Below are 15,206 nucleotides of genomic sequence, written 5' to 3'. Positions count from 1 at the left end.
ACTACCACTGGCTTTCACTTTGACAATTCAGAAAACATTTAATAGGCTACGTTCGTCATTCAGGCATTATCACTGGATGGGCCCGAGACACAAAGCCATGCAAGACCATGCAGAGACTATTCACATAGTACCTTGGAAGCTATTTTATAAAACCATTAAAAGCAGCTGATTTCATGCATCAGCCCTTTACCCATAAAACAGACACCAGAAAGAAGAAAGAAAAATTTTGTTGATATTTGCCTGGTTATTTGTATTCCAGAATGTTAATAATTTACCATATTTATAAAAAGCACATAATTTCATAATTTCACAATAATTTGTTTAAATTCTTTAAAATATAAAAAACTTTCCTGAAGAATAAAACAACAATTTGTTTAAATTCTTTAAAATATAAAAAGCTTTCCTGAAGAATAAAACATTCTTCTATTTTTTTCTAAAGAATGATTTTTAAACACCTAATTTTGAAAAGGGAGAAGATTCCTTGGAATATATGCTGTGAAATCTTATAGAAAGCCAATGACTTAGATTTAATTTTGGCATTTTTAAAACATCAGGTTAAAAATACGATTCAAAAAGAGTATGTTTTATAACAAACGTTTTAGCCTAACTATTTATTTTTGCCATGATGAAGTCGCTAAAGAGAACAATTATTTGTCCTAAGTGTTGCCTCCTTTTGACATCATTCTATGCTCTCCAAAGGCACAAACAGTAGAACTGGGGAGATTTGCATAATGAGGAAGCACATAATGGCAGAAAATTACTCTCCACAGTTATGAGTGAGAGAATAATTAAGGAATCAATTTAATTCGCATCCTGCAGGCTGCTAAAAGCATCCAGAGAGGGAACCTTTGTGCACTGCCCAACAGGAGGAAAATAGACTTAAAAACAACTGATGAATCACAGAAGGCCGCATTTGATTTCTTAAACACAAAAAAGATATTTGTGCATTTCCGGTGCCCTTCTGTGGCCATGACATCAGCAGCTTGATGCTCAGTGGCTGTGACATCCTTCAGGCCAGGAGGCCAGGGCTCTCCGTCAGCCGTTAGTTATTCAAAACATTTCAGCTGCCACTCTTAAATGCTTCTACTTCCCTTTTCAGGGTATTTATACTTTCTATGTTCTTGAAATCCCAAATTAAACCAATATATAGTTTTCCCCTTTTCTTTCTAACCCCTCATGAGGAGGAAAAAAAAAAAAATCCTTGTTTACAAAATTTTTCTAATGATGTGTCAATAGAATATGAAAATGCAAGTTATTTTAATAGATTTTACATTTTATATCATTTTAATACCTTACTCATAACAAATATATGTTGGTCTCTTTGGGGCAAATAATTATTTTCAAAAGAATATTTTATTTCCAATAATCATAATTTTTCATCCTGTCTTGATATTTAATGTTCTGTTGGATTAGTTTATGAAATAAAACCAAGAATGAAAGAAAACTTTTGATTTATCACCATTTTTCTTAAAAACTAAGATGTTTCCATTAGCTATAATAATGGCTCTTCTTTTCAAATACATGCTTTTAAAATGATTATGGTAAGAATCTCACCATATCTCATTTATTTAGAAATTTAATGGGGATGAAGTCAATAGCATATTTTATTAAGTATTTGCTTGCCATTTATTAAATATTATCTATCAAGATAGTGAAAAGGTTCTTACTCTTGTTACTGTGAATGGGATTAGTTGGGTTGGTAGTTTTTTCTTGTTTTGTTTTGCTTACTATGCTGGCACGCAGAGGTAAGTTTGCACTTGCCAGTGTTGGAATCTGGGGGGTTTATTTGGCTTTCTGCATGCTTGCTCTTTGCGTTTGCTATTCTACTTGCCAATGGAATCTCAGCTTTTTTTTTTTTTAAAAACTTGCTTATCTAAAAAGCTCTTCCTGAGGATTTTATTTGCTTGTTCCCTTCTGTTGAAACGTGTTTTTTTTCCTCCCAGTGCTTTACCTAGGTTCTCTTTCTTCCGTTGCTATTCACTCACCTTCCCCAGTTCACCAAATTCCCTGTTATATATGTATTACTTGTACATTTATATAACTCCTTTTTGTAACTGTTTATATCTTTAGTCTGAAAAGCCTTCCCCCAAAATTAAGACTTATATTTAGGTAGAAGGCAAGCTGTTTGACAGTTCCTTATTGTTCTTAAGAGAAGAAATTATTAAAAACAAAATGTAAAACATTTTTTAAAATCAAGAATTATAATATTTTTAAACAGATGTTATCAGATGATTTAAATAATCTCTACAATGAGAGTGGAAACGCTAAGGAAGAAAAAAAGAGTGAAGGGAGCAGAGAGAAGATGACGAGAAAGAGTGTTAAAAGGGCAAAAGGCAAACATAAAGGGAGAGAGAACTTTCAGAATTCCAACACGCATCATTACGCCCTCGTCTTCCTCGGGGCCTTTGCACATGTCATTTCTTCTGCCTGGAAAACTTCAGCCCCCTAACCCCGCTCTTTGCCTCTCATCCGGGGATCCTTCTTTGGTTATTCCTGTTCCGCCTTCGATGTCGGCTCAGACATCACTTCCTCCAGAAGGACCTTTGCTGCATGTGCTCCTATAGTATTTTGCCCTCTTGCTGCCAAAATACTTACCAGACTCTGGGGACTGTCTGGTCACTCGACTGCATCCCCACGATCGTGTCCACAAGGGTAAGTGTTCTGCCTACTTTGCGTATCACTGCATTTGCAGCACCTGACCCAGGGCTCGGTAAACACTTGGTAGCGAATAAATGAATGAATGAGACACTGACAGAGAGGAAGAGGATAAAGTTGGGAAAAGGAGCAGAAAAAGAAGCAGACTCAGAGGAGTGTCACTCTAATGAAATAACTTTATTCACTGTCATTTGAGCAGTAACTCACATCATTACTGCATGACTCCTTTATGTGCATAAAAATCTAGATGCAAAATTCACACAGGAAGTGACAGTAAAAAGATTTTTCCCCCCCGTTAATAAACTACAGAGTAATTTCTCTGCTGTTATGTTACCTTTCACCGTAACATTTGCTTACCTTTGCTATGCGACTAGCTGTTTCTTTGCAAAACTGAGTTGGGCTGTCAAAATGCTGGATTAAGTGAGGCAATAAGCAAAGGATGTTAAGAGGAAAGCCTATCAAAACAAAAGAAGCAAACAATAACCAATTTTATTGCACATGATTTTAAAAGTTAAAGGTATTTTTTAGATGGTTCACAGAAACCATTTTCTTTTCATTTCCCGGGATACTCGAACTTCTAAATTCCTTTTTTTTTTTTTTTTTGCTTTTACCAAATAATTTAAGCTACCTGACACATAAAAACGATAACTATTCGCAGAAAAGCAGAAATTAGTAGATCTCAAACCAAATGGTTAGTTTACACTTCACTACTTAAAATGCAAAATGTGGGGGTAATTGTATTAACGTCACCTGACAGCTGGGAGGGGTCCACCAAGGTGTGCTTGGAGACAGAAATGAGTTTGCTGAGGAGGTGCACGGTCATTTCTTGCGTAGATACTGAGGTAAAACCCTTGAGGAAGAGCTGCTGAAGGCCTGGAAAATTGTTCCATTTCAATTTGCTTTGTACACTCTCAATCTTCTCTCGACTCTCCGATTTATCCAAAGGCAAGTGGATGAGCAGTTTGTTGAGAAGCCTGAGAGCCAGGAGGTATTCATATTCATAATCCGATTCTAATAAAGACGCCGCTATCCAAAAAATGGTGGCCATCAAGTTGGCCGGCTCAGTAGTGGACTGCACATCATACACGCCTTTCTCCCTCAGAGAGGAAAGGCTTCTAGTCCTCGCCAGGCTGCTGCTATGGTTTATCCGCCCGTCCATGATATCCAGTGTGTTGCTCCGCCGCCGGTCACCTCTTCGGTCACCAATTAAACTTAATCTCAAAGAGTTACTTCTTGCATTACTGTTATATCCCAGATAACTGCTACCATTGATGGGACTTGTGCTTAGATTCAGTTGTCCAGTGCTTTTCCTGTTAGCTGCATACTTGTTTCCCATTACAGGATCGTGGTATGAGGTTCTTTAAAGAGAAAAAGACAGAAAAGACGAATGCATGCACAGTTGCCGCTTTTGCTACATTACTGTTACTTTCGAAAACAGTGAAAAACGGTAACTATTACCGGAGGAATAATTTTTCAGTATATCTGATTTTATTGAATCAAATTTCAGTTTTTCCTCCAAATTAAAACAATAGTACCTTTTGTACTGTGGCTGTTTCCTTTTAACTGGGATGAGGTTTGACTTGCTAAGAAAATTTTGCTATAGTAATCAATAGCAACTTTCAGCTTTGGGATCTAGGCGTATGTTACGTCCAGAGCAGACCCCATTTGTCTTGTCCTCAGACTTGATGGTCCCGATGTCCCTACTTCTCTCAATGGCACATTCTTTTCAAGAGAACAAAGCTCAAAAATTTATTTCTTGTTTTTCCTTCTCCTGCAAATCTAATTATCATTGACTAGGAAGATATTGACTGAATGTTTTCTAGATGTGCTAGCAGTATGCAAAAGGCTAGAAATTTTAAAGTCCATTGTGGGAGGAGATAGATACGTAAATGGATACATTTATAGCTTGTCAATTGCTATTATTAAAATATGAAGAGAACACTGTGAGAACCCAAAAGATGGGATAATTAGCACTACCGTGGAAGAGTTAGAAATGCTCAGCTAGGAAGTGACATTTGGGATGGGACTTGAAGGATTAGTGAATTCAGGGTTTGCAGGGCAGAGAGAGTGGGAGGAGAGGCTGCATCAGGGAGAAGGGACCACGTGTGAAGGGTGGGAGGTCAGTTAGTGCCAGGTCTGGTGAATACGGTGGATGACAGAGAGTTTCCAAGTACAGCCCGTGTAGTTTGAGCAGTGTTGTTTGTGTGACATGTGGTCGAGCGTTGTCTTGCAAGAGGATCAGCCTGTCTCTATTGACCAATCTCAGCTGCTTAATCACAAGCATCCTCATCATTTCGTCCTGTTGAGGGAGCAACAGGATGTCCAGTGTGAGTGTGGGAGGAATGAAGCCCGAGTGGCAGAAAGATCTCTGACCTGGACGTTAGAGGAACAGCATTGCCAAGGTTAGCTCTAGGATTTTTCACAAGTCCTCAGGGTCTGAGGCGCATTTCCTCACCACCCATCTGATTTGGGGGGTATTATTCTCACAACCAATATTAGAATAATATATTGTTATAGTTATACATCTTTAGCTACCGGAGTTCTGTGTACATTAGATTGCCTAGTTTAAATTCTTACTGAGAAAAGGCAGAAAGGAGATCATAATGCTTCATGGTTTCAGCCAAAGTATCAATTGCAGATTCCAATGTGAGAAGAAGCTCAATCACAAATCCCTGGAGAGAAAAAGGGCAGATTTTAATTACCCATGCTCCGGAAAAAAATTACGATGGACTTCCTGATGAGAGTTAAAAATAGAACAAACTCCACATTAATATTACAAAATGATTAAACTCTTGAGCAACATGATCTTGTTGACTGATGAAAACTCATCAAAGTAATGGTGTAAATTGATTATAATGGCGCCCAGTTTACTCAGAATTGCCAGGTCAGAAATCTAGGAGCCATCCTTGTTTCTTTCTTTCAGGTTTAAACTAAATTCAACGATAAGTTGTGAAAATATTACTTTTAAAATATTAGGTCATTAAATATGAAAAGTCTGATTGCAAATCAAAAATTTACTTTATTTTATCCCAAATAAGAAGCAGTACAATTAACCAAAGTATGTGCCTAAACTATAGACATGGTTTTGCCATCTTAACAGTAGCTCGTTTATGCCAACAGTGAAGAAGCCTGGGGAGCGAGTGGCGATGAAATCACTAAAGGTGTTTTCCACAGCTTGTTGAGAATGGAATATTTTTCCTTGCAATAAGTGGTCCAAAGCCTGGGAGAAGTGGGAGTCAGTTGGTGCAAGGTCTGGTGAACACGGTGGATGACAGAGAGTTTCTGAGTCCAGCCGCTGTAGTCTGAACAGCGTTGTTTGTGCGACATGTGGTTGAGCGTTGTCTTGCAAGAAGATCGGCCTGTCTCTATTCACCAGTCTCAGCTCCTTAATCACAAGCATCCTCGTCATTTCATCCAAATGGTTGCAGTTGACATCAGCTGTAATCGATTGAGCAGGTTTGATGAAGTTGTAGTGGATAATACCAGCGCTGGACCACCAGACAGACACCATTAGCTTTTGCTGATCAATATTCGGTTTTGGACTGTGTTTTGGCGCTTCATGGTTATCCAACCATTGTGCCAAATGCTTGCGATTGTCAAAAAGAATCCATTTTTCATCACACATAACAATATGGTGTAGAAATTATTTGCCTTGATGTTGTGACACCAAAGAAAGGCAAACTTTGAGATGATTTCTCTTCTGATGCTCATTTCATTCATGCGGAACCCATCTATCCAGCTTCTTTACCTTGTCAATTTGTTTCAAATGGTCCAGTATAGTTGGAGCAGTGACATCAAACCTTGCTGCTAATTCACACGTAGGCTCAGATGGACTCACTTCCACGACAGCTTTCAGCTCATCATTATCCACCTTGGTCTCAGGTCGCCCACGTGGCTCATTTTCAAGGTTAAACTCACCAGAACCGAACTTCTCAAACCATCGGTGGACTGTGTGTTCATTGGCCACGTACGTCCCAAACACTTCATTGATAGTTCTAGCTGTCTGTGCTGCACTGGTTCCATGATGAAATTCATATTCAAAAATGACATGAACTTTTGACTTATCCATGGTTTCACAAAAATCGCTCGGAAAAAAATTTGAAAGACAATTATAAGCCAAAATGTGCATTTGAAAGAATGAGGATGTACCTTCACAATAAAAAACAAAACAAAACACCCTCAAAAAACCAAGAAGTTTTAAAGCGAAATGTCAGAGATCTCAACTGTCAAACTTAGCACTTAAGGAAATCGGACATTTCATACTTCATGACCTAATATAGCCTACATCTGACCATTTTTCTCTATCTCCATGGCTTCCTTCAATCTACCACCATTGCGGCCTGGACTCTGACAATCTCCTCCTAACTACTGATCTCTCTTGCTGCCACGCTCACTCTCCCTACGGACTCCACCCAGACTGAGTTAAGAAAACAAATCACATCCATCACCCTCCTTCTCTAAAAAACCTTCGAGCGGTTTCCCGTTAATTCAGAGTCAAGTCCCACCTCTCACCAGGGCCTACCAGGCCTCATGTGATCTGGACCTGCCTACCTAATCAACCTCCTGCGATCCCCTCAGGATATTCCAGCCACACTGGTTTTCTTGGTGTTCCTCAAAAAAGCCTATTGCTTCTGCCTCAGGGCCTTTGCACCTGTTAGTCTTATTTCCCTCCGCCTGAAATGTTCTTCCCGAGATCGTAACAGGACCCGCTTCACTACAGTATCTGTTCAAACATCACCTTCTCAGATTATCACCTATAAAATTATTCCCTCTCCCCCATCACTCTTTAATTCTTTACTAACTTATTATTTTCACAGCATTTATCATGGAGATAAATTAGGTCACATATAATTAGTAGACTACAGGTTTGTTTCCCACAACAGAAGACGAGCTCCAAAATGCCAGGAACCTTGCCTTGCTCACTACGATCTCCCCAGTGTCTAGAAGAATGCTAATAAAATCATTAGTCTGTACAAACCTAAGCTCTCTAGTTTAGTATTTCACTTAATTTCTCTTAAAAAACTGACATTCAACATTCCATTTTACAATGAAATTTCACTTCTCATCTCTTTTACTTTGTGGTCATCCCAGGACAACATCCAGGGATGTGTGTGTAGAAAGCTTTCTCTGACAGGCACTAGATTATTTGATTTAATTAGTGGGTTATTAAGTATTGATTATAAAATTTAACTTTGCCTCTTCATTCCTTGCCTGCTTGTGAACACCTGACATTAACAATTGCATATGACCATGACCTTGCTCTAGCATAGCAGTAAACCCTTGACAACCAGGATGGCTCAGAAAGTGCTGAGAGAATGCAAGGCAATACCTGTGCGTCTTCTCCTGGATCCCCGACAGTTTCCACAAGCCTGGAGAGAACATCAGAAAGTGTCGCCGCAGACAGAGGCTGCTTGAGGGCCCTGAAAATCTGAAAGGATCTCCCAGCGTAGTGTCGAGAAGAACAGGAGAGCGCTGTTTGCAGGGCAACTTCGCTAAGATGATGTTCCAAATGAACTCCTTCTGCAAAAGCAAGCGGGTGCCTCTTGTTTTTCAGAATACCGTACAGAGGTTAGAATCAGAAGCTAATCATCTGAAAACCAACAGCTACCACACTACCTGGCAAACTAGACAGACACTCAAATTTTATAAGTCAATGCTTTTTCTTTGATTAAACTCCATTTGCATTTTAGATGACTCTTTTTTCTCATCTCTAGGGAAACGATCCTTGAGACCAGGCAGGGTTTCTCATACTCGGCATTACAGACATTTTGGGCCAGATAATTCTTTCTTGAAAGGGCCGTCCTGGGCAGTGCAGACATTTAGTGCTGTCCCTGGCCTCTACCCACTAGATGTCAGTAGCAACTCCTTGCCCCGACCCTGCAGTTGGGACATAAATCTCTCCAGACATTGCCGAGTGTCCCTTAGGGGGCAAAATCACCCCTCATTGAGAACCACTGCTCTAGACACACAACTTTTCATTATGGTTTTCAGAATGTGTTAAATTTTAGATCACAAGCGTTACAGCTCTTGTAGAATTTGTCTAGCAGGTTTTCCAGTCCTCACCAGAAGACCCCAGTCAAAAAAATTAAATAAAAATAAATAAATTTTAGATCACAGAAGCCTGTAACAGTATAAAAGAGAATTTTTTTAAGTTTGCCACCTCTGTTACCTTTTCATAATATACAATTGTATTGTAATTTTACGATGGTGTCATACACAAAACTTAGAAGCCCAGAATTTCATAGATAGGATGCTTGTTTTTAAGTAGTAACTTAATTTTTCTTCAGCCAAAACTTATCTGTTATCATTAAGTTAAGAAAAACTGCCTAAAACTTTAATTTAGACATATCAACTATCAACTTTTTGCTAAGTATTATCAGAAATTGACATCACATTAAAATATCTCAATAAAATTTAATATTGTTCAAAATATTTATTAAAAGATACCTGAACTTGACTGCTTAAAAACAGACACCACATGTTTCAAAAACGTAGTTAACTGTTCAGCACTCTTTATGCTAGGATTCTTAGGGGACACGTCCTCATGGTTCCAAAGGGGTCCTCTTTTTCTGAAAACAGAGAACAGAAGTAACTCCCCTAGTTTTTAACTTATCATTGTAACAGTTGATGGCAGGATTTAAAATGGCTAAAAAACAAAAACAAAACAAAAAACAGTTGTACTCATACTTGCCTAACGTGTACTTTTACAATCAGAGAGGACAGAAGTTGAATAAATCAAATGCCAGGTCACAGTCTGCTACTATTACTCAGATACAGGAATATGTAATGATCTACAGCAAGCAGGGAAAGAGCTAGCTTCAACATCTACCAAACTCTCTCAGAGGTAGTAGGAAGAGATGACAAATTTTGCCAAGCGAGAAGAGTATTGGTTACTGCTTTTGTGTTGTAAGTCAAACCGTGATTTGTGGAAGCTAGACTGTATTTAGATTGTAATGCAAAGGAAATAATTTGCCGGTTAAATGCAGTGAAAACAATTCACTGGCTAAAACTATAGGGAAAGCATAGGACAGAAAAATGTACCCTTGATTCTTTCCTTAAAATGTCTTTGCATTCTCAGGCCACCACCTTGGTCAAGCTCCTCGTTACCACGGCCCACAGCGCCCGGAAACCTGCCCCACGCCCACGCGGCTGTCAGTCTTTCCCAGCTCATTTGTCCTGTGCGCTGCTGTCGGGCTGATTCTCTCCACGTATTGATGAATTACGCCTCCCGCCCTCCCCACCGAAGCTCAACGATTTTCAATGTCATCTATCACCTTATGGCCGGGGCTCCAAGGCCTTCCAGTTTTAACTCTCCCAAGCTTTCTAGAATGGTCTAGATAGAACAACTCTCTTTTCTCTGTATTACAGTAAGAGAGATTACTCACCATTTCCAAACCCACTTTGCTTTCTAACGTGCCCCTGAGACTTTGCTGTCACTGTGGAAACCATGCCCTTTCTCCCCATTGATTTTCCTTTTCCATGTATTGTGCCTTGGCAAAGAGTGGCTCATAAATAAATATTTGATGAGTGATTAATAACATAGCTAATGAAAGCAGAATAGATATCCAGATAATACTGTCCACTCTCTGGGCATTTAGTAACCAGACGTGATTGAAGCCCTTCTCAGGTATAACTGCCTGGGTGCAAAAGAAGAAGGTCTTTGGCGACATCCTAGTTTTCAAAATAGTCCACAATACAAACCTGCCTATTTCGAATGAATGGCATTTGGGAAAACAAAAGCATGGCTTACGACAGCTGAGGAATGAAAGGGTGACTTAGCGCGCACACAGCGCCCGGACGGCAGCGGCTGCAGGTGTTACCTGGAGGTAATGAATTCCATGAGGGTTTTGACTTTTCCGTCCTGCTCCACTGAGATGTCGACCTCATTGAGGATCGTGGTGTGCAGGTGGGAAATGGCGGCGCTGTTATTTCCTAAGCTGATACTAGAAGAGGTAGAACTTGAGCTAAGCCCTGAGTCGGTCATAGGGGAGGGCTGGTAATCAGGTATAAAATCGTTAATGCCTGCTGGGAGAGGAAGGTCGCCGTGAATATCTAAACATGAAGGAACCTCACCAAGCACTTAAAGAATTAAACTACTGTCCCTTATAGACTCTATGGGACACACGAGGAGCTGTGTCGTGCTAGCCGATGTGACTCAGAGCCTCTGCCTACCCCCCATAAACACCAAATTACAGCCAGCAAGTTTTGGGCAAACATGTTCACAGCTTATTATGAAAACTCAGCGATGTGGATTTACTGCGCAGCTCTCTGCTGCCATCTGCTGAACAAAGTTGGAGGTGGCAGCTTCCTAGTATTGTGTCAACATTTCAGTCAGGCACGTTTGTACTGTGGAAACTAATTTTTTATGGAAAATATTCTATAATTTTTGCTGCATGTTACTTACAGAAAGACTATTTTAAAAACTATTTGTGGTATTTACGTCAATTATTAAACAAACCCTGTTAAAGGTTACTACTAATGCCCATGTTTACATAATGACAAAGAAAACCTTAAAAACAAACAAGAAGCTACAGAATTTTGAGTAAAGGTGCTTTAACATAAAAAAGGCAGTAGCCTTTATTTCATTTTTCTTTTAATCATAGTTTTAAAAGCCAGTAAGTTTTTTAATAATTGTTTTCTAACTATAGGGTTTTAAGTAAACAACGGGGTTTTAACTAAGTAACTTTAAAATTTATCAACCCTGTATCTGACACTGTATGATTAGAAAAAAAGGTTATTTTAATTTCTAAACATTAGTATTTTCCAGATCATCTGTTATTAGCCTGATGATACTGATGAATAGAATAGTTAAGGTAGGAAAGAAGAAAATACAACTTACATAGTTTAAAAAAAATTGACAGTGAAATAAATTTTATATGAAAGTCTCATTAATTGGCATCTCACTACTTCAAAATGTATAACTTTTTAATGCAGTAAATATAACCATGTGAATAGAAAAATTTAAAATATCTTTGCCAGTTTTCAGATCTTGCAAGGAGGTGGAATCTAATACAAGTTCAACATCATTTTCATAATTAGTGCTCAATAAATTAAGCACTCTTTCACTATATCCTCAACTTACATATCCAGAACTTAAAACTTGTGTGAAAAAGATCCTTAAAGGCAATATAGGCTCAGATACTCTAAGGTTAATTTCTTCTTTTGCTGTTTAACAAATAATGTAAATGGTACTTAAAATAATACAACTGCATTTAAAATAATGTCTTCCAGCATTTCGACTTTTATTTAGGTGACTTTCTCTCGTGCGGGATTCCCAGTTAATGAAGTATAACCCTTCTTTCAAACTGTACTTTGAAAGCAAATACCTGTGAAGGTATAATCTAAGTGTGCCATCTGCTTGACAGTCAGCACCCTGGGCTCATTAAACTCCTTGTTCCTGAGAAGGACAGAAGCAACAGTTCGGATGTTACTGTTGGGTCCCATCACTATGAGTAAGTGCAGAAGCAGGCGTTTGCAATGTTCATACACCTCAGGGTGGCAGTGGTCAAACCCTAAAACGGACAGTAGAAAACATGATTAATAAAGAGAACTAATGAGTATTCTTCCTACCAAACTCATATTTTAAAGAAAAGCAGAAATTATATATTGATAAAAGATTTCATGGAAGATGATGTATCATAAAGTTTTTTATTGGCCTAGAGTTCTTATACGCTTTTAAAGCAGCCTATTGTTCTACAGTACTAGGGAGAATCAAGATAAGCTTTCAATGTTTCGTGCCTAAAATTTAGTGATCTCTTACAAATACATAACACCAGATGGAAATGAATTTTTTTTAAAAGGCAGGCATTTTTTGTGCTTAGCACATAATAGAAAGTCAGCAAATGTTTGCTTAACTGAAGGAACAAAGTAATACATGTATAAATGAGTGTGCATATCAGGGAAACTTATAAGGAGATGGCTGCTTTGACTTGCTTCAGGAAGTTAATCCCATAAGCATCAGAGGTATCCCAGATGTGCTAGATCCAACGTGTTTGTTACAGATGACACAATGGAGTTTCAGGTGTAATAATTGCTGTCCAACAATCTAATTCTTCTGGAAAACATTTAGAACTTATTTCCATTTCCCATTCTCCGTGAAAGTTTCCAATCCCAGAGGTACATTAGTTTTACTCTTGCTAGCGATACAGCATTACAGCGTACATGTGTATGTGTGTGGAGTGGGAGGGGTCACAGGACAGGAACAGGCATGAGGGTAACACATGTTCGTGGGTAGGAGACAGGCCAGGAATAACTCCCCACTAGACCCGCGGAATCATAGCAAAAAGTGTCATGGAAATAATACACAAATAACAGGAAACAGAAAAACGTGTAAAAACATTCTTAAAACCATACTGCCTTTAAATGATCATAAAAATATAAAATGAAGGAATTAAAACCAAACATTTATTACCTATAAAAATTGCATGAAGAAGAAGATGGAGGTAGCTTCCCCATTCCACCTTCACACTATGATCAATGATCAGGTCAGTCAAAAGGATCACCGCTATGTTACACCTAGGACAGATGACAGTACCGTAAATGCCTTACCAGATCTGAGTAAACCTAGAGAAAATTTTACACAAAATTCCTTGAGGACTGTAATATTGTATTTCACAGAAAAATACAACATATCAAGGAAAAAAGAGGAAAGACGAATATAGCTGAAGAACCCATCAACCATTAAGTGATAGAATAAACATGAGGGCTACGGGCTCCTCGAAATCAAGAGCCACATATTTTTCATCTTTCAACCTGGAGACCTAGCAGACTGCTTGCCACATAGGTGTTCGATATACGTTCAGTGCATTAATAAATTTTAAAAGAATGCAGTAATTGTTCTATTGCGATTTTGCTAAGTAGAATCCAGTTTAACACAATTCAGAATAATGGTGCCTATTACAGGAAAGCCATGTTTTTCAGATGTAGTAACTGGGTCCCAGAAAGGTCAAGTAACTATGCCAGACACCCAGAAAAGCAGCAGCAGAATTAGATTTAATAATATTAATTTTATACAGTTAGAATTCTGAGCTTTTTAGAATTTCTTCACATCTAAACGCATGAATCTCATTTGTTGCAGTATCTCAGTAAAGAAGATTGCTTTTGTCCTGTGTTGTCAGACAGCATGAAGAAAGCTGAGTGTTCGGCAGCAACTCGACTCATACAAGTAGGAATGACACTGTAGTCCACCTGTGAAGAGGTAATCCAGGTGATGACGTTTCAGGCACGTAATCCACCAGTGGTGACCAGCAGCCTCCAGCTGGTGGGAAGGGCAGTGGCTCTCCTTGGTTATGCTCCATCACTTTCAGTCGCCAATTAGAATAAAGTGGCATTGAGTCACCTATCAAGATAAAATGATCTCATTTTCTACACCATCTAATTTCTGCCAATATAAGCAAGCTCTAGTAAGACACCGACTATTTTATAGCATTGGATAAAAAAAAATAATTTCCCACTATTTTGACATATGTTTGCTAGGAAGACCTGGGTATAAATAGTATCAACTTAAGCAAATCTGAGAGAGAGAGAGAGAAGAGAAAAAGAGAGAAATTTAGGTTCCATCCTTTGTATCGAAGCAAAACTACATTAGCACGTCATTGTGATTCCACAATTGATGTCCAAGCCAGGAGACCACATTGTAAGTGAAGTTGCCTTGTAACAAAAGGCCCTCTGGTAAGTCATTCGGTTCTAAATTTCCTGCGATAGGGCCAACACAATCCATCTTGAAAAGAATTCTGCCCTACCACGGCGGGGCTGCAGGGTGCAGTTAAAAATGACGCCGGGAAATATGAATTCTGTGTGACGTGGGTAAGTCACTTAACCTCTCTGGACCTCAGTTCCATCATGTACAAAATGAGGAGATTGGACCAGATCATCCTGAGATTCCTTTCCCAGTCTGAAAGCTTGTGCTTTTGTTGCTCCCTACCTTAACGTCATAGCGAGACTCGGGTAGGTTATTCACTGTGCCATTGCGTGGGAAAACCTTTTTAGCAAAACGTGAATCCACCCAGAAAGAGCAAATCTGTTCACAAAACCAGCCTGTTTCCCATGTTTGTTCTATGATGCTGCCTGAGAACCAATTTTTATGTTCTTTGTGATTTATCTAGAGGGAACCTAGATAGTTCTTTAAAAAAAAAAATTCCCCCACTTACGTTGCTTCTTAAAACTATTGCTTCTTAAAACTATTGCTTCTTAAAATTGAGACATTTCAGATTACGTTGGAACACCATGAGTGGCAGTTAAATACTCTTTTTAAAAACAATTTACTGGAAAAATTTACTAACATTAACACAACTGATAATACACCTCACCGTTATAAGTTAGTTACATAAAGAACATTCGGAATTTATTACTTTTTTCTTCTTCGTAAGATCCTCCAGAGCTGCTGCTGTATCGAGATTCCAGCCTGTGATGCTGACGATTCAAGTGACTGTTGAGTCCACTGTAGATGTCCAGGTGCACATAGCTGTGGGAATGACCACTGACGTTAGTCACAGGTCACAGGTAAATGGCATTTGTACTTGATGTTTCAAAAAGAACAGTGCACAAAATAT

At 38.8% G+C, this 15,206-nt stretch overlaps 1 protein-coding gene and 1 non-coding gene across 2 annotated transcripts in view; one reads left to right on the top strand and one right to left on the bottom strand.

Moving 5' to 3' along the window:
* FRYL (FRY like transcription coactivator) overlaps positions 1-15,206 on the bottom strand; it is a 211,089-nt gene that overhangs the window by 36,328 nt on the left and 159,555 nt on the right. Inside the window, exons 38-47 of the mRNA XM_069458471.1 lie at positions 15,006-15,118; positions 13,843-13,993; positions 13,067-13,170; positions 11,982-12,167; positions 10,476-10,680; positions 9,103-9,224; positions 7,985-8,175; positions 5,233-5,327; positions 3,406-4,013; positions 3,013-3,110 (exon numbers count right to left, since the gene is read on the bottom strand). Of these exons, the coding sequence (XP_069314572.1) occupies positions 3,013-3,110; positions 3,406-4,013; positions 5,233-5,327; positions 7,985-8,175; positions 9,103-9,224; positions 10,476-10,680; positions 11,982-12,167; positions 13,067-13,170; positions 13,843-13,993; positions 15,006-15,118 (1,873 nt within the window). The remainder of the gene's footprint in view (positions 1-3,012; positions 3,111-3,405; positions 4,014-5,232; positions 5,328-7,984; positions 8,176-9,102; positions 9,225-10,475; positions 10,681-11,981; positions 12,168-13,066; positions 13,171-13,842; positions 13,994-15,005; positions 15,119-15,206) is intronic.
* LOC138375177 (U7 small nuclear RNA) lies at positions 8,669-8,730 on the top strand. Its single transcript, XR_011231434.1, has one exon. It is a non-coding gene; the product is annotated as a U7 small nuclear RNA (small nuclear RNA).

Source organism: Eulemur rufifrons, chromosome 24 (genome assembly GCF_041146395.1).
Source record: "Eulemur rufifrons isolate Redbay chromosome 24, OSU_ERuf_1, whole genome shotgun sequence".
NCBI lineage: Eukaryota > Metazoa > Chordata > Mammalia > Primates > Lemuridae > Eulemur > Eulemur rufifrons.
Note: the sequence above shows the minus strand (reverse complement) of the source record. Positions and strands in the feature narration are given on the sequence as shown.